At 43.1% G+C, this 24,169-nt stretch overlaps 4 protein-coding genes across 16 annotated transcripts in view; 1 reads left to right on the top strand and 3 right to left on the bottom strand.

Moving 5' to 3' along the window:
- The window catches only part of UBE4B (ubiquitination factor E4B), a 33,718-nt gene extending 24,557 nt beyond the window's left edge, over window positions 1-9,161 (bottom strand). Inside the window, exons 1-3 of one of the 3 annotated variants that reach the window (XM_059866469.1) lie at window positions 8,983-9,161; window positions 2,871-3,048; window positions 72-207 (exon numbers count right to left, since the gene is read on the bottom strand). In XM_059866469.1, coding sequence (XP_059722452.1) covers window positions 72-207; window positions 2,871-3,048; window positions 8,983-9,006 — 338 coding nt within the window. In that variant the 5' untranslated portion in view covers window positions 9,007-9,161. Of the gene's footprint in view, window positions 1-71; window positions 208-2,870; window positions 3,049-3,804; window positions 3,922-8,982 lie in introns of those variants that run through there. The other 2 variants (XM_059866467.1, XM_059866468.1) reach the window with 2 other exon arrangements.
- Window positions 9,162-11,810: 2,649 nt separating this feature from the next.
- Window positions 11,811-13,985, bottom strand: RBP7 (retinol binding protein 7). The gene is made up of 4 exons (XM_059866698.1): window positions 13,439-13,985; window positions 12,741-12,919; window positions 12,383-12,484; window positions 11,811-12,061 (listed from the first exon to the last, which is right to left on the bottom strand). The coding sequence occupies exons 1-4, from the start codon at window positions 13,551-13,553 to the stop codon at window positions 12,011-12,013; spliced, it is 447 nt and encodes a 148-aa protein (XP_059722681.1). The 5' UTR covers window positions 13,554-13,985; the 3' UTR covers window positions 11,811-12,010.
- A 152-nt stretch (window positions 13,986-14,137) lies between these two features.
- Window positions 14,138-20,223, bottom strand: NMNAT1 (nicotinamide nucleotide adenylyltransferase 1). Of its 4 annotated transcripts, XM_059866697.1 has the most exons (7): window positions 19,840-19,943; window positions 19,457-19,592; window positions 17,694-17,868; window positions 17,054-17,237; window positions 16,741-16,886; window positions 15,916-16,365; window positions 14,138-14,577 (listed from the first exon to the last, which is right to left on the bottom strand). In XM_059866697.1, the coding sequence occupies exons 3-6, from the start codon at window positions 17,815-17,817 to the stop codon at window positions 15,947-15,949; spliced, it is 873 nt and encodes a 290-aa protein (XP_059722680.1). In that variant the 5' UTR covers window positions 17,818-17,868; window positions 19,457-19,592; window positions 19,840-19,943; the 3' UTR covers window positions 14,138-14,577; window positions 15,916-15,946. The 4 variants fall into 4 exon arrangements, with proteins under 4 accessions (XP_059722680.1, XP_059722679.1, XP_059722677.1 ...); XM_059866696.1 differs by lacking the exon at window positions 19,840-19,943 and adding an exon at window positions 20,205-20,223 and having other exon boundaries at window positions 14,138-16,365; XM_059866694.1 differs by having other exon boundaries at window positions 14,138-16,365.
- The window catches only part of LOC132337795 (protein LZIC), a 32,897-nt gene continuing 28,628 nt past the window's right edge, over window positions 19,901-24,169 (top strand). For 4 of the 8 annotated variants that reach the window (XR_009489268.1, XM_059866686.1, XM_059866690.1 and 1 more), the window contains exons 1-5: window positions 20,300-20,441; window positions 20,529-20,670; window positions 21,407-21,542; window positions 22,022-22,120; window positions 22,575-22,670. Coding sequence is in view for 7 of the 8 variants with exons in the window: in XM_059866686.1 (XP_059722669.1) it covers window positions 20,570-20,670; window positions 21,407-21,542; window positions 22,022-22,120; window positions 22,575-22,670 (432 nt within the window). In the remaining variant the exon portion in view is untranslated. The other 4 variants (XM_059866687.1, XM_059866688.1, XM_059866693.1 and 1 more) reach the window with 4 other exon arrangements.

Genomic DNA, 24,169 nt, shown 5'->3' with positions numbered 1-24,169 from the left:
CTTGTCCTGTAAGAGCTTTGAACACCAGCACTGTGCCATATCTGCCAGCTGCTTCAAGCTGCATTTTTTACCTTTTCTCACAGGAGACACTATCAATGTCCATGCTCTGAGACCGAGAGAGGGACTGAGATTGGGTTTCAAGGCTGTTTGATGGAGAACTGCTGAGGGAACTCACTCCTTCGCTGCTCTGGCTTCGGTGGGCTACTCCTAAAGAAAAGGCACCACCAAGATTACTGCTACAGCAGTGAGAAGGCACTGCATTATTTGGATGGAAAAGGAGAGGAAACACTGCTTTTCAATCCAGCTCTTAACCATTCTTAGCACTGCATTACCAAATAAAAGTTAATAACCACATTTGACTACAGACAATCACATTTTCTACCTTCCCTTGAAGCAGCAACATAGGAATGCTTACCTGCATTAAACAAAGATAAACTTGCATCCATGAAGTGCTCAGAGATTCACTCCTATAACAACTGATCTATTACAAGGTTGCTGTGTTCACTACCTTAAGACATTGTCAGAGCCCCTTTAAAGACTGTCCTATCAGAACAGGACTTGACACTGAGCAATTATAATGGAGTTATATCGGCAGTTATAAAGGGGCAACAAATATTCCTTGAGTTCTTCATCTCTCCTCCTCCCTCTTCCCAAGGAAAATCTAGCTAAGTCAATGGACAAAAGAGACCAGAGCAAACAGGGCCCACCAGGGCAAAGGACTGCATTGTTCTGCATTCCCTTGGGGTCTTACTCTTATAGCCAGGAAAATGTACTTTAACAGTGATGCTGCAGCATTTATTAACAGCCCTCCTCAACCTGCCATCTTTTCATACAGATCTTCCAGAATTTACTTGCAGCTCTGCTTTGCTAGATCAGGTACACAATAAAACACCTGACACCTAAAGTTCCAGTTGTCACTGATAACACTGGTTTTAGGTTTTCTAAGGTTTTTTCAAAATACATACAAAATTATGATATTTTCCAAGAAATTGATTCCTACATCTGATCTCACCATGACAGGCAACTCCTTAGAACAATGGATGCTTACAAGGACACTATTCTGCTGGAGCTGCTCTCTGTGTGTCCAAATGAATTAAAATCCTCTGCAGTCACTTTGGTCAGCTGCTGAAAGGAACTGCTGCAAACCACACAGCATTAGCTGAGTCTTCATTTATGCTACATAAACACACAAGATAAACTGTTATGTGTTATGAATATTTTTTTCCTGATCCATTCCCCAATTTAACCAAAGCTCTTACCCTGATGTGAAAAAGTAGCACATTATTAAACAGCTGCACAAATGGCACTGTAGGAAGCAAACACTAGAAACTCCTGCTTTGGGTCATCAGCCAATCCAGTCAGTACAGTCAGGCACTGTCCTGGGGAATTCTCAAAACAGAAATCTCCACAGTCCTCACTGCCTGAGCACTTCAAATCTTAATAAACCTCAATAAACCTGCCAATATCTGAGCACGTCTACCTCCAGGTACACACTTCCACACCTCCTGCTCTGCTGCCAGTACTGTTTATCCAGTTGTGCCCTAGGATGGATCAGGACCTCTTCTGTTTGGAAATTAAACATTTACTTTTCCTGGGTTAGTTTTCACTTGTATTAAGCCCACGATCTCCCTCATCACACAGCTGCCACAGACAGCAGAGGAACAACTGCTCCTTTCAGCAGGAGTCAGACCTCAGATGGATTAAACCAGTCATGTACCCACAGGCTGAGGGAACACAGCGAGTGAACTCTGCACCGTTCTTAAGAAAAAGAAGTCACCTCCACCTCTGGGTTGCTGCCTTTAATCATGAGGACAATACAGAGTGTTAAATTCCATCTGCAACGAGTTTATCTCAGGAAATGCTTTTGATAGCTTTTCTCTGTCCTGCTCTGGATGTAAGGAAACAAAACAAGCAGGAAGAAGTCACTTCTAGGTATTTCTGAACAGCACTGTAATTAAACTACAAGATTTAAGCTTGTAATTGCCAAAGGGAAAATCAGAAAATTCAAGAAGCAAATAGGTAAATGTTAATGAATTCTGCAAGCTCATCAAAGACCATTGGAAAAATGTTATTTTTATTAGCCTGTTAGAAATCATATTGGAAACCTGGTTACAACCATCTTTACATTTGCTTTGGGATGGTATTGAGAACCTCTAAGCTTTGTAACACAACATGCAAAACAATTTCAGTCTTCAGATAAAGATCACAATACTGGAAAAAACGTCAATTTATCCTGATTTCTAAGTCAGATAATTTGAAATCAAAATTAATTTCTGTCAGGTTAAATACATGAATTTTGTCTTCCCCTCTCTAAAGAGCAACCCTCCCAACTTCCCCTGCTTGCTGCATTTGTATGATTTTAACAGATCAGTTATTTGTTGCATCTTCTGAAATTAATACAATTTGTAAATATCCTGCTTGTATTCCCTCCAGTAAATAGTGAAATTGGCAAAGTAATACAAAGCAGAAAGCAAATACTTTATTCTTACACTGACAATGTCCAGTCACAGCTTGCTATTTTTAATTCTGCTGATTGCTTGCAACCAAAGATCAAAAATTAACTTGACACTGATTGCTAGAAGGTACCTAGAAACCAATCAATAGAGACTGTGTTGCAAGACTTGAAAGGGATTTTCCTGTCTCCTTGACACATCTTTTCCATAATATTGTGTAATAATAAACTTTATTATGAACTTTTTTAAGCTTTGGAAACCCATATTATAAATATCATGAGTTCACACACACCTGGAAAACAACTGTAAATGGAATAAATGGAAAACCATTTATTACTTGGTGTAGGTTGCACAGTGAGGAGCTGAGTAAGGAAAGTGCACAGACACACGAGGAGCACCCAGGAGCTGCCAGCCTACCTGATGCCCCGATGGGAGAGGTAGCTGGGGTCATGCTGTGCACATTGAGGCCCAGGCTGTGCGAGGGCCCCGGCGCTGGGGCTGCGCCCGGCGGGGTCTCTCTCTGCGGGGACGTCAGCGGGGTGGTGGGCTGGGACGAGGAGCCTCCCGCCAGCCGCGCCAGGCGCCTCCGCCGGATCTGCAGGGAGAGCAGCGAGTGAGCCCCTCTGTCAGGGAGAGCAGCGAGTAAACCCCCCTGTCAGAGGGAATCCCACTGATCCCCTCTGTCAGAGGGAATCCCACTGATCCCCTCTGTCAGGGAGAGCAGCGAGTGAACCCCCCTGTCAGAGGGAATCCCACTGATCCCCTCTGTCAGAGGGAATCCCACTGAACCCCTCTGCCAGAGAGAGGAGCGAGTGAACCCCCCTGTCAGAGGGAATCCCACTGAACCCCTCTGCCAGAGAGAGGAGCGAGTGAACCCCCCTGTCAGAGGGAATCCCACTGATCCCCTCTGCCAGAGAGAGGAGCCCAGTGAACCCCTCTGTCAGAGGGAATCCCACTGATCCCCTCTGCCAGAGAGAGGAGCGAGTGAACCCCTCTGTCAGAGAGAGGAGCCCACTGAACCCCTCTGTCAGAGGGAATCCCACTGAACCCCCCTGTCAGAGGGAATCCCACTGATCCCCTCTGCCAGAGAGAGGAGCCCACTGAACCCCTCTGTCAGAGAGAGGAGCCCAGTGAACCCCTCTGTCAGAGAGAGGAGCCCAGTGAACTCCCCTGCCAGGGAGAGGAGCCCAGTGAACCCCTCTGTCAGAGAGAGGAGCGAGTGAACCCCTCTGTCAGAGAGAGGAGCCCACTGAACCCCTCTGTCAGAGGGAATCCCACTGATCCCCTCTGCCAGGGAGAGGAGCCCAGTGAACCCCCCTGTCTCCTGCAAAGGCAAACACTGCAGCCTTACCTGAAGCCTGCTCAGTGGAGCTGGGCTGGCTGCCCTTCCACTGCTCTGTGTCACAGCACACAGTACCCTCCGTGTTCAAACTTTAAGTATGTGTTTGCTGCCTTGGAAAACCATTTGCACTGGGAACGCTGTGCTTGTCCCTCGAGGGGTTGTGCAAGACCAGTTTAACATTTACTGCTCAGCAGTTTCAAAACCTGCAATACTCCTCCCCATTTATTTTGGCATTTGACAAACCACGTTGATGTGATAAAAGGGACAACATGAATGTGACCTTTGCTTTAACTTCACACTACATGATACTAAAACACCCATGCTAAAAAGGTCCAGTTGAAAGTTATTCAAGACCAACACTGTCCAAATTAACCCAAAACAGAACTGCAACACCAAAAATATGCATCCTTTGTGCTGGACAGAAGCACCTAGACAAGTAAAGACAGAGTAAAAAACATCCTCTTATCACCTAGAGGCATTCCATCACAAAGAATTTTAAAAAGAGTTTTTGCATGTTCCTTTTAAGACAGAGAAGCATCTGCCTTCAAAATCCAACTAGAGAAAACTGTTACTAATCTGCTTATTAAAACCGATATGTGATCACACAACACTAATACTATACATGAGAAACATGAAACTAGATTTATATGCTTTAAGCTTCACACAAACAAAAATTAGAAAATAAATTATTTATTATCACAGGCTGCCTTACAGGATCTGTGCCCAAAGCTTACATCTTTGGCTTGAAATAGGCCCAAAATAAAAGCATATCTGAGGATGTCAGCTCCCTGCAAAAAATCAGCAATCCTGTTATTCTCTTTGTATTATGACACTCAAGCATTGCACACAACTTAAAAGTTTTCATTTCTGCTCATAGTCCTAAAGAACTGCCAGGCAACTGAAAGAGTGAACAAAAGATTTGTGTCAAGTCAATGTCTACACTACATTGCTGTATCATTTAATGGCCTGTGAAATCTACTCCAACAGGAAGAAGAACAGATCAAATTAAATCAGACTTCAAAAACTGTGGGAAAACAGTGTCTGGAATGACATCTCCATCCACGACAGGTGTCACCACACGAACATGGAAGGCAGCTAAATTTTTTTTAAGACTCAAAAAAAATAGCTATGAATAGAATCTCTAATCCTTCCTCCTTGTCAAGCAAAATAGGGGACCTTAATGCAGCAATAAATTGTTCAGCTTTGCCTTTAAGTAAAAGTAATACATATTAGGGTCTCCCCCTTCTTCATTTGTACCTCATATTTCAATTTTTCAGTTTTTCATCTAAGTGCTTATCTGAAAAAACTCCAGAACTACCTCAGCCCTCAAAGGTATAACTGAGAAAATGTCAGCTAAATGTCCCCATATCTGAATCCAAATTAAGTGTTCACAGCTCACAAATACAACAAATGCACACACAAACACTCCATATATGCACCAGTGTCTGAAGGAGAAAGATGCTTTCTTTTTCTTGTTTTTTATACAATTAATGTGATATGGAACTCTTCCATAACTGTTCACATTAATGCTTGCTAGCTAGTTTGAAATCAGATGTAAGGAAGGAGATATGTGAGGAGAAAAAGGCAGAGATGATAACCAATACATTTATTAATTAAATCACAAGTATAGTCCAATTGATTACTCAAACAAGGTCCCCTCTTCATCCTCTCTGTGTCAGGCAGATAATTGAGGACACTAGTGGCACTTGGCATTCCTTCCCTTCCCTGGCTAGGCAAGATCCATGCCCAAGTTACAGCAAATCCACCTGCAGCCAGCACTGCTGAAACAGGAGGACACCCAGACAAATCTTCTGCCTTGTATTTGTCACTCTCAGTCCATCAAGCACCCGCCTTTCTCAGGGACCAGTCCCCCAGACTGGTACCTGCCCTGCAAAACAGTCTGAAGAGGGCCTAGAACAAGAAATCTGCTCAGACACTGGGCTGCTTTGAGTTAAGAGATTGCAATAAAAACGAATACAATATTTTTCCCTGCCCCTTTAAGGATGATGGGTAAATTACAATCGCCTTCCTCACTGCTGAACAAAGTAATGTTAAAATATAAACAAACTGTGAGTATTTTTACCACTGACAGCTACAGCTTTCACAACTGAGGGTACATGGAGCACATGTTGAAGGACCAGACCTGGTTCTTGAATACCTCAAGCTGTCATATTCCTCCAGGTTTATATAAAATTATTACAGGAATCTGAATTGATCTGAAGACTAGGAAGTTTTAAGTAAGAGACAAAAGAGGAGAAATACTATGCTAAAAAGGCCAAGTACAGGCCAAGTTTGAAAAGATGGCATAAAATTGGTGGACACATTCTCTCCAGTTCATTCCCTGTATCTTCAGGCTGAACAGCAGGGAGAGGAGGGGAGATGGGCACAGCTGGGGACTCAGAAGACACAGGTTGTTTGCACAACACAAGGAACAATTGAGACCCCTGCACACAAATCCCTCCTCAGAAGCGTGGGAGTTCCCTCCAATAACCTGTTCCCATTCCAGACTGAATGACTCCCCAAATTACCACCCAGCAGCACAAAGCTGGGGGTCTCAAATAATGTTTTAGGGAAGTTTGGGGCATTTGAATAATCCCCAACCCTTGATTTGAGATCTGAGCCGGTGACACATGACAAAGCTGTTATGTGTCATTGTGTTACCTAATAGTGACAAGGTTTTCTGTCCGAACTACTACATGGGCATTGCTTGCTCCACAGACCATCTTCCCTGCAGAGCACAGCTCCAGAACACACAGTTTAAAAGCCTAATTAAAAAAAAAAAAACTAATTGGCTGAATGGGAAGAGCACATTGCTTTTTAACTAGTACAGTATAGTACAGTTTTTGCTGGACACATTTGGACTACACCTATAAATAGCAGTTTTCAGAAATACATTTTTGATCTAAATGGACTTCTTAAAAGCTGTTAGCTGCATGCACCACAACAAAAAATGTAAAAAGAGCACCCTGCTAAAGATTGACTGGCAATTTAATTTGGCACCAGGTAATAAAGATACAACCAGGAAGACCAGTCCCTCAGGCCCACACATTCCTAGTCAAAAAAAAAAAAGTATCAGTATCTGCTAGAGTAGCAACTGCTTAGTTAGACTGTAAAGAAATTCCCTATTCAACCATAATGTAAAAGAGTCCCAAATTTGTACAATAAAGGGTAATTTGAATTGATAGCTTTATTTTTCTTGTATTCGTTAGAGCATGTTAAACTGGTTTAAAAAATGCTTCATTTTTCTGGTCACAGTGGCCATGTTCTCAGAAAATGCTACTCAAACACCACGTACATGTTGGAAGATGACAAGCTCACATTATTCTTTCCCACTTTATGCCACGTTTGGCTGGAAAATAACTTCTTGAAACTAAAATATATAAATGATCAATTGTGTATCTCCTCTTTTTAAGCTGCAGCCCGTTAGTGTTATATTTAATTATGGTTTGATAACAGAAGATAACCTTATCTGTAAGAGCCTTGCAATTAAACTTCCGTTAAGTATTTTTTCACCTTCAGTCATTGCCTGAAAAAAAGTCCGAATCTGAAGAAATCACATAAAGTAAATTTCAGAAGGTTATTTTTCAATATAATCTCATCCAGGCCCACCGTGCCAAGTAACAGCAAAGTGGAGATGTGGAGGAAAATTAAAATCAACTTGGCTCTGACTTTTCAGTGAGCAATCCATTAATAACAAGAAGTGACACCGTGACTCCGTTAAAATGATACAAGATTGTCACAAGCAATCACCTAAAAGACCATTTGGTTTGGTCCTTGCTGAACTGGACAAGAAGGACGTGGAAAAGTCGCTCGAGACAAACATTTGGCCAAAAAAGGTGGATGAGTCCTCACTGGAGAACTCCTTTCCTGCAGCCTCAGATCCATGATGCAGTGGTTTTGATGATGTCAGTAATGTGCTGAGGCAGTGACACAAATACGCCTACATAGGTTAAATAATCCTGAAATTAATCATAAAACACCTCAGGATCAGGGCAGTTTAACAACGAGAAGAGCTGCATGTAAACAAAGCACTCACGAAGTACACCCGTAAAACTGGAGATCCTTTCTCACAGCAGACTTACACTGCCAGTGTCCCATCCCACTCCTCCCAGCACGGGAACTGTTCTCCTTTTCTCAGTGCTTCCACAGAGTATGAGGACCACCATCAAGTAAACAGCACAAAGCATTTTCTCCTAGACCATGATGCAACACAGCAGGATTGCTAAATCGTGACAGACAGCATCATCAAAAACATCCCAACTTTTTGGAATACAAATCTGAGTGACAACAGCAGCCACCCTGCCCTACAATCCCACTATAAGATATGGACAGAATAAAAATAACTTCTTTTGATCCTCCCTGGAATATAAGTACAGCACTGGGCCTGTATTGCAGCAGGTCCAGTACAATACATTTTGATTTCAGGATTACACAGGATCAGTGGGAAACTCCCTGGATCCTGCTATAATAACCCAAATAATTAATTTGAAAATCCTCTAATATATGGGCAAAGTTTAAGACCTTATTCTATATTAAAAAACAAGGGAAGCAGCATCCATTAAAAAAAAAGAAACAAGGAATAGTTCACCTTATTCTATGTGAATAGAATATATACATTATAGATGTTTGCCAACTACAGCATAACGCTAGAATTCTTCAGTGAAAGATGAAGAGCTTGAATAAATTAAAAAAAAATCAAAGGAAACAGTGGAAAACTGACAAGCCTGATTCAAGCTGCTTCAAGAAGAAATGATACTAAATATAAGACCACGAACACACCCATCTTGCTTCTCAGCAAAGAGTCTAAGGAAGCAAAATTTCAAGTGTTTTACTATGTTAAAAGGCTGGGTGTTTAAAATCACACACAAAGAACACGTAAACGCCTAGAATCGACACAGAGAGGGAACACGCTGCAGACAAAGGCTACCTAGCAGATGGAAGCAGAGAATAAACAATTAACCAGGAGAGCAGCAACCCAACCCCGAGGCCGAGCCGGGGGGTCGCGGGTCAGGGACAGCCCGGGGACAGGAGGAAGGGGAAAAACACCGAGCACAGACACGGGGCGAAGGCAGAGCTCTTCAAGACGGTTCCCTGCCCACCCTCGGGCCCGAGCCGGGCCCAGCACAGCCCGGCGCCCCCTCCCCGCCGGCCCACCCGCCCCCTCAGGCCCCGGCCCCGCGCACTCACCTCGTCCGCGCTCAGCTCCTCCATCGCCTTCCTCTTAATGGTGCCCGGAGGAGAGGCGCGTTCCTCCGCCCCGCCGCGGGGCCGCTCCGAGGCAGCGCTCTCCTGCCGCCGCTGCCCCCCGGGCCGCCTCACAAGGGCATCACCGGGGCGACCGCGCCGCGCCTCGCCCGCCGGCAGCACCGCCGCCCCCGGCCCGCTCCCCGCCGCCCACCTGCGCCTCAGCTGCCGCCGCGGCCGAGGGGAAGCTGGCCTCCCGGTGCCCCCGCGCCCCTCAGAGCTCCCGACCCCGGCCCCCGCCCGCCCGCGGCCGCTGCCCCGCGCAGAGATTATTCATCAAAACAACAGGGCGGCGGCGGCCATCTTGGGGATCACGTGATCCGCGGGGGGCGGAGCACGCCGGGGCCGCGCGCGCGCCGCGCCGGCCAATGGCAGCGGACCAGGGGGCGGGAGGAGCGGGGCCTGGGCGGGGCCCGGGAAAGGCGGGCCCGGGGCTCGTGAGGGGCCCGGGGAGGCGGGAACGGGAACAGGGCCCGGAACAAGGTCCGGAAGGGGACGGCTGCCGCTCAGGGGCGCCGCGACCCCAGGGAGGGGGGCTGAAGCCTTCCCTCTCCAATGGGCCCGTAAATATTAACCCCTTCTCAGTGACGGGTGATTGAGGATTCACAGGATCTAGATCTAATTATTGCGAGCTGAGTAACGTACCAAGGGAAAAACAAGATGCCAAGGCCCCAGTGAGCGCTTGGTCTCGGCCTTTTCTAAGTAGTTTGAACATGAAGTATTTATTTTTCCTCATTACAAACTTTTCCGCACCTAATTCCCTCATTATACCACAAAATACTATATTTCTGGAAGATATTCATCTTTTCCCTCACACTCGAAGGGAATCTCAGCCAGAGAAAAAAACGGCCAGATTACATGTAAGTACATAGGAGGCTCACCCCCACCTCATCTTCTTTGAGTTATAATACACGTAGATGAAAGAGAAAAGGATATTTTAAAGTTGTTCTTTTGGCAAAGGATAAACGAATTGAGGGTTGCATCAGCAAGTTTTTAGCTCAGGATGAACAGTCACTAATAATATGACCAGAACAACGAGCCCTGCATGGGGCAGTGTGATTTGAGTCAGCAAGGGAAAGAATCCTGTGAAAGCTGGATGTTCTTAAGATGGAACTAAACTGATCCGTATGAGCTATTAGGACATATTTTCATACACACTGCAAAAAATTATATAGCAGTAGAATTGATCCATTTTTTAAATGCAGAGAGGAGGCAGGCTATCTGGCCTTATGTTTTCACATACATCTTTAATGTACTTTATTGATCTAAATTTTTTTTTAACAAAATATTTTGATGACTTAACCAGAGTGCTCAGAAAGGAAGCCAATACTTGGATCATAATATATATTGCCAGTCTTTTTATAGAATAGAGGTGCATTGTTACCTTTGATTTTTAGATTACACTTCATTTTGTGTTTATCTCCTTGGGATTTTTTTAACGATAATTGAAGTGGTCTGAAACACCTTTGAATAAAACCCTTCAAGTGCTTCTCTGGGGAGCTCTGTTCTCGTCCTTCAAGGTCATTACTGCCTTTCTGTATTGCCTCTCACAGCGGTTTTGCTGGAGAGCGCAGCTTGGAAGCGGTTTGAGAGTATCTGGTGTTTAACCCCTGAACCCTCGGCTGAGAACCTGCCCGGCCCCGTGAAGGAGTAGCCCGCTGCAGAGGCGCCATCCGGTGGCGCAGAAAACTGCCTGATGCTGCATTTTGTTAAGGGATGTGAGCGGGGCTGCTGCCCCAGTTTGTGATTTCTGCTAACATAACCCCCTAACAGCAATTTTCTTTTCAAGCGAACGAAACCTCTCAGTTCCAGTAGGAAGACGCTGTCAGGATCCACAGCATAAACACCAGGCATTTTACTGCTGGGCCCCACATTTCCCTAACTGTATAAAGGCTATTAGTCCTTTTCTTTTTATTTTGGAAACCAGCTTAAATTTACACCAGTCTAGTAGTTAGGGGAGGGCGCCAATCTAACCAAGATCCCTCCAAGCTTCAACAGATTTTTGTCTGACTCGGACGGTGGCTGAAAGCATTTTGAACGGATAAGAAGTATCAGAAAGGTGGTGCTACTTGTTTCAAAATGTCAGGGACTATTTTTTTCATATGAAGTAATTAAGTTACTAAGCTTAAGCTACAGTTCTTCAAGAATATGCAACGAAGAATATGCAGCAACTCATTTAATTTGTAACTACATAGTTTATCTGATAAGTTACATGTTCTCACAAGAAAAACTTTTCTACCCAATACTGCACACAGTCATAAAGAAAAGCATTTAATCTAATTAGCAGTTGTATGCAAACAAAGCTGTGCTAAAGCAGCACTATTTTCCCTCTGTATATATGCTTACAGAGTTCAATTATTTTGCAGACTGGAATCTTCGTGGATCACTCAGACCCATCTTCATGGTTCTGGGATTTGACCACAGGTTTGTTTCCTCTGGTGAGCTCAACTTAATTATTTTTGAGAACAAAGCAGCTCTGGCACAATATGGTGCCTCACACTACAGCATGAAAGACAAGCAGGTAAAGTAGTAGTCTACACCTTAAAGAGAAGCATTCTGAAAAATAAATCCATACCTTTTGTTGGATTATTTATCATTATTTATTATTTATCTTCCCTTCTCAATCAGCACCCCATCCCCCCTGTTTTGTTTGCCTCTTAGAATTGGCAGGTTTTCTCCTTTTAATTGACTTTTGATTACCTAGAGACCCAGGCTCATCACTTATGTTTTGGGTTTTTTTTCTTCCAAAAACATATTCAAAAACAAGGTACTTAGGATTAGTTTGAGGCATTTATTAGCAAAAATCAGATCTTTGACACTGGCAACAGCAGACTTATTTCCTGAGCCAGAAACTTCAGACCATTCAGGTTAACAGGTCCAGGAGTCAGTTCTTGTCCGCAGAGCCCTCACTGGACACCAGGCTCCTGAGCAGAGCTGTCCCCGCAGGCAGGACCCAGCACACCACGCAGACTCAAGCTCTCTTGAAGACCTGTCTACAGACTTGATTCTCACAACGAAGCTCCTACCAAAAAAAAAAAAAAAAAAACCAACCAAATAGAAAACCCAAGAGTATAGATATCAATAGTAATCAAAGGAACTGCTTCCAAAATTGAACATAAATCCTTTACCACCACCCTGGCCATGCTAATAACTTACACTTAACATCCAAATTTAACTACATGTGACAGTGAAACAATGAAGCTGTTTCAAAGCAGAATGTGCTCCCTCCCAATGTACCATCCATTACACATCCTACAGAGCTAGAAGATGCACACCATGACCACATTAGAAATCTAATTTTCACCATACAGAGATATAATTAGTGGAAATCTGAAGTCAATACCAGGTGGAGGTCATCCCCTTCGAGCCAGTGAGTCCAGCCCCTGTTCTTCTTCTCACCAGTCTGGACACAGACGAGTTTGTCATTTTCCCAGGTAACAAGGCTCTATAGAACAGAGAACAATAAGGTGTTTCTGCAAGTCTGTCTCAGTTCTGCAAGATACTTGCAGAAAATGTGCATTTTCCTGGATAAAAGAGGATCTAGATATTACCCCTGAGTGAAAGTGACTCTCCTTGTCTGTAACTCAGGCTCCTACTGCTGTCTTGCACTACAAATATTATTCTTGAAACAATTTCAGCTCAAGTATCTGGATTGATCATGGCATCTTAATTTTGCCCCAGCCTCATATATTCCTTCTTACCTTGCATTTTCTGTTATCCAAGCCTTTATTATCTTCCTCAAACTCTTCTCCAACTTTGAATTCAAGCAAATAATCTCTGAATGAGCTAGTGGTATGGATATGGAATGAATCACCATCTTGTTTGATCACTTTCTGAGGCTTCAGCATTTTTGCTATTTTGCGTGTTGCAAAGTCAATACCTTGGACAGAAGGCAAAAACATCAGAGTTGTATTGATCACCGGCCATTCTGGCAGCCAGGAATTAACCTTTATTACTACCAGAAGCATTTCTTACAGCAGTTTGACCTTACTGCTACACAGCATTTTGTTGTTTTATTGGAACCTCTTGTTTTGTTTAAAGTTGCATGTTACACAAAGTTGTCCTCTTGTACTTTTTACTCTTTAAAAACCAGTTTATTCCATTGTTGTACAATTCCTATGCAGCATTTCCAGGACTTTCAGACAGAAGACTCCTGAAGACAGTTGGCTTCCCCCAGAGAGACACCCAAACTTGGTTTCAGACTTTACCCCCTACTTACTCATAAGAGTTGAATGCCTGTTCTCATCCTTTGTCAGAGGAAAGGCAATGAAAGAATTAACAAGGCTCTCTTAAAGGCATTCTATACCTTAAATAGGGTGAAATGAAGGGCAGTCCTTAAAATTCAACAAGACCCTTAAGCAAGAAGGGAGGAAGGACAGAAGCAGGTATTTTCACCTACCTAAGGCCACCATATAACCCTCGAAATTGTCATTGCTGACAAGGTTCCAGGTTCCGCTGAAATCCACAGGCATTGCCGGACAGTTGAAGAAAGATCCAGTCAAAAATGCAAACATAGTTTTCTAGCTAGGCCTTTTATAGGGCAGCCTGTGGGTGGGATTACATCCCAGGACCTTTCTGCTGGAGGGGAAGGGTGCTACTGCTGAGCCAGTGGGTGAGAGGGTATTTGTAGAATGGCTTCAGCTGTGCTGGAGGGAAAAGTTCACCGTGTCTGAAATCTCCCTGTGGAGCAAATGTTAACAGCTCAAGAGCCACAGTGCAAGCCAAAAACTGGTTTAAACCATTTTGTCCATCTCGTATACTTTAGAGGGACTGATTTTGTCATTACTAAGATTTCCTGCAAGTTCATTAGATCTGTGCTTTATGATCTGAAATCCAGAATATCTGTTGAAAAGGTGATGTACCCCTGTAAAGACAGGCTGTACTTGAACAGACACAGACTGACTGTTAAACTGTGGATTGTATTATATCAACAAATTTCAAAGCAATGCCTATGGCACAGAGATAAGAATTATATCATGTTGGTTTATGTCTGGAGTGAGTAGTAAACAGAATTCAAAAAGTAATCTTGCGTATATAGGAAATGTAGCTCCTGCCTTTGCTTTCTGTTCTTGACACATAAAGGAGAGCTGATACAGGAGCTGTTCCCACTGATGCTTTATTAGATGCTACATCTTGTGGCAGAACACAGGCAGCAGAGTGCATGATGCAGCAGATAAGCTTCAGTGTTGGACTTCACCTTCAGCAAAGAAGTGACAGAAATCCCTGATGAGCCAGCAATGTGTTTTGAAAAGTGAATAAAAAATGCTGAACTTTGAGGAGAAAGGACTTAGAAAATTTGAAGTGAGGAAATAAGTGATTTACATGTGAGGAAACACACCTGTACCTACTACATTTATTTATTTACTGACTTGTGTTAGGCTGAATAAGAAGGACAATATTTTGCAGAGAAGTTTCCCCAAAGTTTAGCTCCATTTTTGGAGCTGGCAGTTTGATCCATATGACTCACAGAATCACATGAGTAGGAACTCAGGACGTCAAAGCTTCTTTCCTGTTTGCAGCTGGATATTGTTCTCTAACCTACACGAAAACAGGAATGACACTGAGAAATGAAAATTACTCTTTCCTCTTCACTCAAATAGTAACATTTCACCCACAATTTGGTGTTCTGAGGTTATGGTAGCAAAGTACTGTTGCAATACCACAGTCTTGCAAGCAAAGAGAAGTCAGTACTTGGTAAATCCTGTGCCAAAGTCCAGATATAACATTTTAATTTAAATTATGCAGATAGTCTAGGGTGTGGTCCTTCTTTCTGTAAATCAGCACTTAAACCTCACATAAAGACCTCCAAAGAGTTGTTGATTCATGAGAAGTGGCCTGCAAACCTTGGCATTCTTAATAAGGCACATGATACAAACAAAAACGAGATGGCAGCAAATAAAAGGAGGTAGAATTCTATCACCACAACAGTCACAGTGCCTCTCTAGCTTATGTTCATATAATATACACAATGCACTGTTAGATTCAAAACCAGATTTCTAGAAAAGAAAAATATTTCTCTTATGATCAGTATTGATATACTACCATTTTCTCTCTAGTAACAGAAAACAATTCTGGCTATATAAAATTATATTCTACTTATGGCTCAAAAGTAAAAGAAACTTTATTATTTGAAATCAATGTATTATTTGTAATAAAGGGACAAGTGTCTCAGAATCAGTGCAGTGACACTATTATTAATTTCTATCTATTAAATCAATGGCTTTAAACCAGCTCCTGAGGTAGGTTTGTCCTTCCATCAGAAACAATACTGAGCTTAACACTATAGCCCTGGAAATATGAATGGAAAAGTAAAGTACAAGACATTTCTGGAAGCAAACTGCATGACAGCAAACAGGCAGCTGCATATCTCAAAGGCAAGCAGCTCAAAGCGTGCTATACCTAGCACCACTTCAGTCAGGAGGAAACTCTTCCCTTCCAGGATAGAGCTAAATCCTTTTTTTGAGGTGAACCACATGTTGACAATTGAAAGAAAATTTTACAGAGATTTCCTGTAAGTAAATGGTACATCTTGAAACCAGATAACTTCATTAAGACACTGTCAGTTATTAAAAATACTTGTGTTATTGTTTTATAAATAGCAGAGCAGTTTGAGTTAAAACTAATCAGAACATTTTCATTTGTTTTGCTTATACGTTCGCAATTTTCATACACCGATGTGAATTCTTATACTCACTTCAGTGCACTGGGACAAAACATTAAAATGTGAAAATCTTATTACTGGACTTGAAATAGGTTGTGTAGGTCCAATCACTGACTGCACCAAGCCCCATTACTGACTACAGATGTCCGGAATTAGCCCACTATTTACCTAAGGAAAACCCCCAGCCAGCCCCTAGAAAACACACTTTCCTGTACCGAAATGGTTTTTTTTACAGCAGACAGTCAGTCAGTTGTTCAGAGCCTGTGAGCTCCTGGGGTGGCTGGCGTGTTTCTGTAAGGGAGCCAGGACTGCCCCCGCGTTCCTGTCCTCGCTCTCGGCACTGTACAGCCTGTGCCTCTCGATGTACGCCCGCACCGCGTCAGGCACCAGGTAACGAATGCTCTGGCCCCTCCGCAGGGCTCTCCGGATCTTGGTGGAGGAAATATCATTTGTGATCCATTCTTCCACAAGGTGAATGTTATTCTTATGTCTCCACAAAATATCCGATTCGTAGATGAATTTCTGAACATTGTTTCCAGCCCTACTGATACACACAAGGCCGTGTTTTTCCACAATTTCAGTGATGTCCTCCAACTTCCACAGATTGGGGACTCCAAAAGATTCCAGCATGTCACTTCCACAAAGCAGTTTAACCTGTGGGACACCTTAAAGAGAAAACTAAATGAGAAATAGGGCTTGGTTTGGGGCTAGGCAGATTTTAGCAAACTTGACAGGGACATTTAATTTCTTGGCTCCCTGTCTCTCTGTGTCTTTGGCTAATATGAGACAATGGAATGAAATTTTTAAAAAAGATTCAGAGTACATAATTTATAATTAATAGCCATAATACAGGATTTTTCTGAATAAAGGTTATGGTAGTCCCTTTATTAAAGGGATCTAATGCCTTATGCTGTGGAATCTAAGGGAATAAAGTTACTGAATGACATCAGAACCAAGAGCTACCATAAAAGTTACTCATCGGTGCAATTCTCTTGAAATAACAAGGATCATTAATCATCTAATTTTCAAACAGACTTAACTTTTTACAACCGGACTCTGATTCTTCTTTTTATTGGGCTCATGCCTGTTTTGTTCCTGTTTTCTCTTCCGTCCCAGCTTTGTTATGGGTACAGCATCCTGCAGACTATTAGTGACATCGGCAGATAAAAGCTTTTGATGATGATACCTGCAAAACAGATGTATTTTAGGTATTTTAAAGACATAGGAAAAAATTGGTATAGTATGACCTACCAAAGAACCTCTTTCTGCATTTATCCCAACTTGTTAGAGTTAACACCATTCTTAATCCTTCTATAGGTTTATGAGACTTTTTACAGGTTGGCTGAAGAATACCTTAAAACCTTGAGTGTTTCCAACCACTCGCTCTGGCAGCTTTCCCAATCATCAACTTCCACCCAATCTGAGTTTTTTGTAGCCAGTTTTGCCATAGTCACTCGGTGATTTGCACTGATCAGACCTTTCTTCTTATATGCATCACCCACCGGTGAAATGATGCCTTTGATTACTTTGTATTTTCCTGTGGAAAAAAACACATCACACGAGAACATGAGAAGTGGTTGAGCAGATGTTACTTCCCCTGCGTGGTATTTAACCTGTGACATAACCATTATGCAGGGCAATGGCAGCTGATAGCCAGCCCTGTGGAAAAATACAGGACACTCCTGCACTGTCAGGGCAGCACAATGAAGGAGTTAGTAAGATGTATTAGAAAGACATATATTTCTATAAACTATAAACCCTGTGCTTTAGCTCATTAAAATCAGCAACGAATAACACATTTATGAGTTCTCTCTCATAATGGTATACATGGTTTTGTATAAGACATAAACACATATCAGCTTCAATATCTAATTAGCATTTGCAAAAATATCTGTCACTGTCAAACAAGCATTCATAGACACAAAATATTCACCTTAACATTTAAGTGTCTGGTTATCAAAGCTATTCTGAATGATATAAATAACCATCCTACCTGTTTCATGGAAGTAGTCTTTAGCCAGCTCAAAGAGCCTCAGGTGCATGTTGGTGATGGGATTGAAGGACCCACAGGCCAGCAGCACCACTTCAGTCTTCCTGTCAGGATCTTCCATGGCCATTGCTCACAGACACGGAGCCAAGTGGACAATGCTGGTGCCAGGTGCCGGCCACTACAAGAGTTGAGATAAGAAAGAGTTATTGTTACTTACTTGTGCTACAAATAAGCAGAAGATACAATTTCATGCTGCAGTTTTCTTCCATCAAACTGGCCTGTGACTATTCATGTGACACTTCTTTGTCCAATTTCTAAGAAATCAAAACATTAAATCACTGCAAAGAGGCTTCTTGCCCAGAGAGGACGGCGTACTGCCCACTCTGAAGAAAAGCGGCTCATGCTTTTAAACTTCATGTGGAGAGATTATCTGTCCTGATTGCAGGACAAACTTTATTAGAACTTTGCACCATTTTAAGATGCCAGTGCCAATCAACTGCCAAGGGACATGTGGGCAGGGAACTTCCTTGTTAAGTAACTTCCTTCTAGTGCTTATAGGGAGAAATAGAACATCCTGTGACCACTCCTAGTCTTGCTACTCTAAACTGCAGTGACCCTTTCCAGCATGATCTATAAAACCAAGATTGTGTCACATATTATATTGTATTAAATTCTGGAGGAGAACGGTGTCAAGATTTCTTCGTTTGGGACTTATTTACACTTTCTGAAATATAACATGTAAAGGGGGTAATTTATATCATTCAGTGAGATATGTGGGAAGAGAGTGCTATGGACTAAACATGAGAAAAATCAGTCTGCTTGATGTTGCAGGAAGTGTAAGGTGTACCAGTGGAAAAGGTGAGATAAGAATAGTAAATTACAGAAGTTTAGTAAAAGCTGCAATTAAATACTGGGGTTTTTCCCCTTTTCAAAAATACCACAGATCTGTTCTACTTCTGAGCTTTAGTTTCAGAAAGCAGCTTAAGAATTGCTGAAAATAAGGAAATCTCACTATTTATCATTCAATTTCTCCTCACACACCTTTTTGCTTCTGTGTTCTTTCCTCAAAATATTCTGGCTTGCCAAGATGTTTTCCTACATCTGGCCTAACAAAGGAGAACTGCAATGGGCTGTTGCTGTTTGCAAGATGTCTGAGACATCCTGAGGAGCACAGAATTGTCTGCCATTGTTTCTACAGCAACACCACCACCTGGAAAAATCCCACGAGGCCACCCTCACATTGAGTCTCCCTTACAGAGAGGCCGAGTGATGTTCACAGCAGCCACAGCGCTGAGACACCATCACAGCCAAACCTTGTAACAGCAACTGTGTCCTGACATCAAACAGCCCGCGGATAAAAGCAACTCTTGCAAGGCTTCATATTTTGTAAGTGCTAGTACTTTTCTGTGCTTTCAATAGTTCCACAAACTTTTAAAATGCTCTTCATTACTGCAGAGTAGCTCAGCAGTGGAACGGCTGGTGGTACTTGAAATGCAGCCTTCACAGGGGCACGGCTAGGAGAGTTACTATGGGAACAGGGAGGAGAGGAATTAGACTGTCTTTGTAATGCACAAATCTTACTTTCATCAGAGTGACACATGCTGCAAAACTGAAAAAGGTTGATTTTTTCCTTAAAAAAAAGTGCAAAAAAAGAAAATTTTAAGATGGAAATATAGTGTGCCTTTTTGGGAGTTAGTCAAGTGTCCCTTTCATGCTCCTAATTTTACAGTTTACTGAAACAGGCAATCATTGCCTCATAAACTCACCTTGCACTAAAAGACACCAAAATATGCCTACAGCAGGTCTTGGGATGGCTCTGGAGCCCAACGTGCCAGTCACCTTCCGGGGATAAGCGGGTAAGGATGCTTTGCTCAATCTCATTTATGTTTCAGAGGCAAATATCTGTCAAATATGTTTATATATCGGTATATATAGAGAGAATATCAGCATGATGTGGGCGTCTCTGGACGCTTCACTAACACCCTCCGCAGCTCTCCGCCCCCGCGGGCCTGCACGGGGGTCCGGTCCTCGCCCAGCGAGCAACCCCCGCCGCCGCCGCCCATCCCCGGTGAGCCCCGCTCAGCCCCGCGCTGTGCCCGCTCACCCCCGTTCCCTGTCCCCGCTGTGCCCGCTCCCCGTCCCCGCTCACCCCCGTTCCCTGTCCCCGCTGTCCCCGCGCTCTGCCCTCGGCCGGGCCCGCGGGGCCGCTCGCGCTCATTGGCCCGGGCGCGGCGGAAGCGGCGCCGCAGGAGCGGGATGAGCCCGCCCTGTCGCGGCCTGCCCGGCTGAGGGGTGAGGGGGCCGGGGCCGGGCGGGCGGAGGGGGAAGAGCGGGGTCGGAGCCTGGCCGGGAACGGGCAGGCGGGCCCGGGTAGCGCCCGAGTTCCGCCCGCTCCTCCCGCAGGCCGCGCGCCCCGGCCCGCAGCGAGGGCCGCGGTCCCTCAGGGCGGCTGCGGGGCCGGACGGCCGCTGGCCAGCCCCGGGGAGCGCTGGTTCTCCCCGCTGCCTCGCACACCTGCACCCGGGCTGTCTCCCGAACAGCGTTCCGAGGGGCCGTTGAAGAGTCGAACCTATTGTGTCATATAGCGGGGCCTCTGTATTTCAGTAATTGCTGCTTGATTGTATGTGCTGGGGCTGTTGGAGTTCCCTGGTGAACCGCCTCTTGCTGTGAAGATAACTCTGTGCACGCAGCCTGGCATTTCTGTATTTCCATTGCAAGGATCTTCGGGTGTTGTTATTAAACATTCCGTCAGCAAGATATTGCATAATTTTAATATTTAGAGGGTTTTAAATACGTTTTAAGTTATTGATACAAACAATAAAATGTACTTTCTTTTAGGAGTGTAATGTAAAAACAACATTTTCAAGTGAAAATAGAAAATGGCTTCAAGAGGAACAACAGAGACCAGTAAACTAAAACAAAACTTGGAGGAGCAATTGGACAGATTAATGCAGCAACTTCAAGATCTGGAAGAATGCAGGTAATAAAAATAGTTATAGCTTTTGGGGCTCTTTTGGTTTATCTTATAATTATAGATACCTGGGAGTGGGGTTGCATTGTTTACTTTTTAGTTTGTCTAACTCTTCATGTGATTTTGTGTTAGTGTTCTGTGGGTTGATACAATTTGAGACAGTGAATTATCAAGAAGGTTGGGCTTTTATCTGTTTTAGTAGTTGCATTTAAGCACCCTGTGTTTAGATGCTTTCTGACTCTAGTTCTGACTTGTCCTAGCAGTACGTATCTTTTCCAAGAACAGTTAGAACTGCTGAGGGGTGGTGGTGCTGGTCTGGGAATTGGGCGAGGTTTAGACAGCAGGATCAGTTGTTCCTAAGTGGATGGCTTTGGGTGAGGAGATAGGCTTCTCAGATAATCTCATTCACTGCAGCTTTGGGCAAGACAATCTCACCGCATAATTTTGTTGAGATCCAAAAATACTTCTAAATACTGCTGCAGGTGTGGGGTATCTTGTTTATTACTAGGGTTTTTTTATTATCAGTGAGTGTAGAACCGTGCAGGTGGCTGGGAGGGGTGCAAACCCAAGCAATGCATGGGCTGGACAGGAGCCGAGAGGGCCGGAGCAGAGCAGGCTGCAGAGATGGGAACTCCTCAGTGCTGCCTGGGGAAGCAAGCTCCGTGCTGTGGCCCAGTGCCCGTGCCCCGTGGGATGGCTCAGGTTGGATCCTGTGATTCAGTGTGTCTTCTTGGGTCCTCCCTAGAGAGGAGCTGGATGCAGATGAGTACGAAGAGACCAAAAAAGAAACTCTTGAGCAGCTGAGTGAGTTCAATGACTCCCTGAAGAAGATTATGTCTGGAGATATGACTTTGGTGGATGAGCTCAGTGGCATGCAACTGGTAAGGATGATGTGTTGCTAAAAAACTTCATGTTCTGCCTGGAGTTGATGAAATAGCAAATAGATACGAGTGATTCACTAGAATTTTTATGTGAAATATAGATTTATGTAACTAATGTATTTCCTAATTTAATGCACTTGTATATGTAAAAAACTTGGATAGGTGTCTTCGTTTGAAAAGGGAAAAAAACCCATTGATGAATTACAACCTTAACATTGTAGGAGATTAAGACCTGGACAGTAATGGAAAGTTTCACAGCTCTTTCTCAGTCTAGATACATTAATTAGAGTATTCTTTAAGCCCTCCATAAAGGTATTTTTTTATAAATTTCACTTCCATGGTTATGAAAAAGGATGAGCTCTGTGTATAAAATGATGCAGAAGATACTAATGATGCTTTCCAGACCTCATTAATCTCGTCCTGCTGCTGTAGTTTGTGATTCCTGTTAGTCTTGGTCATTCTTGCTCTTCTCCTTGCAGGCAATACAAGCAGCCATCAGCCAAGCATTCAAAACTCCAGAAGTGATTAGAATGTTTGCAAAGAAGCAGCCGAGGCAATTGAGGACAAGGCTGGCAGAGGTGAAGGCTTCTGTTTTACTGCAAAAGCTGTTTATTTGAGGCAGACTGATTCAAGTGTGTAATGATTGCAAGGAAAGCACTGAGTGTGCTGGAAAACTTGGTCATAAAGTCCAAAAGAGATGAAGAAGTTCTCTTTCAGTATTTGTTCAGTCTTAAATGTTTATTGAGGTAATGGGGGCAACCATGTGTATTTCTTGAGTGATCTTCTATCTTCCTGCTTCAAAGCAAAAATGGGATTAACAGAGTGAATGGAAGAAGCTGCAAATAGAAAGTCTGTGATTGTACTGAGAGCTGGAGAGTGCACTTGATGTTTCAGAGATCTAAATTGAAGATCCAGACGATGTGGGTCCATTACTACTGATGATATTTTTAGGCTGTTGCATTTCTCATGCTGTTGTGTTGGGTGAAATAATGGAAGCTTATATATTTTGACTTTTTCTCCCCTGGTGTGCAGATGGACAGAGACTTAATGGTTGGGAAGTTGCCACGAGACCTGTACACCCAACAGAAACTGGAAATCCTGACTGCCCTCAGAAAGCTTGGTGAGAAGGTAAGGGGCTGGTATGACAGTCAGGTGAGTAGAGTTTTCCGCCTATTTAGGAGAAATTAGAAATAATTAAAATAAGAAATTACAATTTTATAAGCAAATTATAAAATGCAACTTGCTGTGACATTACATAAATGTTCTTCCATTTTAATGCCAAACTTTTGGAAGCTGAACATGTATCAAATAGTTTGGTACCTTTCTATATGTCTGTTTCTACTTTTAAATACTTCCTTTGGTGGGCTGTATGCATGAATCACACACCAGCTGGTACAAGGTGATGGTATTTATAAAAGCTACAAAACAAGTCTTTTACTGGCCTTCTACCACCAATTCATCAGGAACTATTCAAGACCTCTGACATGTATCCAGCTTCACTTTTATAGTGTCAATTGTGCCTACCCCTGGGTAGGAGAAAAAGAAATTGGAGAGATGAGTGATAAACATTGTTGCCCCAGTGATCCATCAGCGACAGAAAAAGCCCTGGGTTTGCCACCAGAGGGAGGAAGAGAAGTTACTTCTCTTTGTGGATGGTATATGAAGAAAATGGGTTGCTGTGTATCTCTGTACTTCAGCTTTTTTAGGAAATGAAGGAATGTCATGGAAAAGATCAAGTGCAGTACTTAAAGGAGCTGCAATCCAAGTAGTTTCCAAAGCAAAGGCTTTCCCAGTATTTTATTGCTTGAGTGTCAGAGGAAAAAAAATGTTTTGCAAATACGTAAAAGCTACTTAAGGTTGTGAACTGAATGCATGAAGCTATCTAATCCTCTTGGAAAGAGTTCCTTGGACCACAACATCAAGTCACTTCACCACTCTCTGACCTATCCTCTTAATCTTTTCAAATGATCAGTAGCCTGCTGCACAGAGGGCTTGCTAGGACAGTAGTCTCACATCTGTTCTGGATGTGAACAATGACAGCAAATGCTGCATGTTTGTCTGCACAACACTGCAAAATGTTAAGTAGCTGTATGCTTGCAAACAAAGCCAGCAAAGGCAGGTAAGTAATATGTTTTCCTTCATTCCAACATCATCCTGAATATCTGTACCTGATTTGTATATTTCTAATAAATAAACTGACACAAACACTGTGAAGAGTTTGACACACATGCTTTGCTGTAATAAAGATGTGTACCTGCGGCTAATTAAATGACTCTTAACTTAGCATATCTGAACCTTCCAAATGTAGGTTACTGCTTCATTATTGTAAATATTTTATGGGCATCTGTCACAAGGCATCAGAGCATGTACATAAAAGTAAAATATACATGGGGAAATGTCACTTTAAAGGAAGAGAGCCATTTCTAGGTCATTGGCTCTTAACATGGTCAAAACTGGCAATGCCTGCTTTTTTTCTTTTTTTTTTTTTTTTGCTTTCCTCAGTGGATGATAGGAAGTAAGCTTAGATCTTAGTTCTTTACTGTACTGACCATGTGACAAAAAAGTTATTGACACCTTGGCATAGTTCAGGTACACAGGTACAGGTACAGTGTGACCTTTTAATAAAA

This window comes from Haemorhous mexicanus, chromosome 23 (genome assembly GCF_027477595.1).
Source record: "Haemorhous mexicanus isolate bHaeMex1 chromosome 23, bHaeMex1.pri, whole genome shotgun sequence".
Taxonomy (NCBI): domain Eukaryota; kingdom Metazoa; phylum Chordata; class Aves; order Passeriformes; family Fringillidae; genus Haemorhous; species Haemorhous mexicanus.
The sequence above is the reverse complement of the archived record's forward strand: the minus strand, read 5'-3'. Positions and strand labels throughout refer to the sequence as shown.

Coding starts and splice junctions, on each gene's coding strand:
- RBP7 (XM_059866698.1), bottom strand. CDS start 13,553: ATGTTTGCATTTTTGACTGGATCTTTCTTCAACTGTCCGGCAATGCCT. Junction 12,485..12,740: donor TGGATAACAGAAAATGCAAG/GTAAGAAGGAAT, acceptor TCTGTTCTATAG/AGCCTTGTTACCTGGGAAAA. Junction 12,062..12,382: donor AAGGGGATGACCTCCACCTG/GTATTGACTTCA, acceptor TTTTTTTGGTAG/GAGCTTCGTTGTGAGAATCA.
- NMNAT1 (XM_059866696.1), bottom strand. CDS start 17,817: ATGGCCATGGAAGATCCTGACAGGAAGACTGAAGTGGTGCTGCTGGCC. Junction 17,238..17,693: donor AGACTACTTCCATGAAACAG/GTAGGATGGTTA, acceptor TTTTTTCCACAG/GAAAATACAAAGTAATCAAA. Junction 16,887..17,053: donor GAAACACTCAAGGTTTTAAG/GTATTCTTCAGC, acceptor TCTGTTTTGCAG/GTATCATCATCAAAAGCTTT.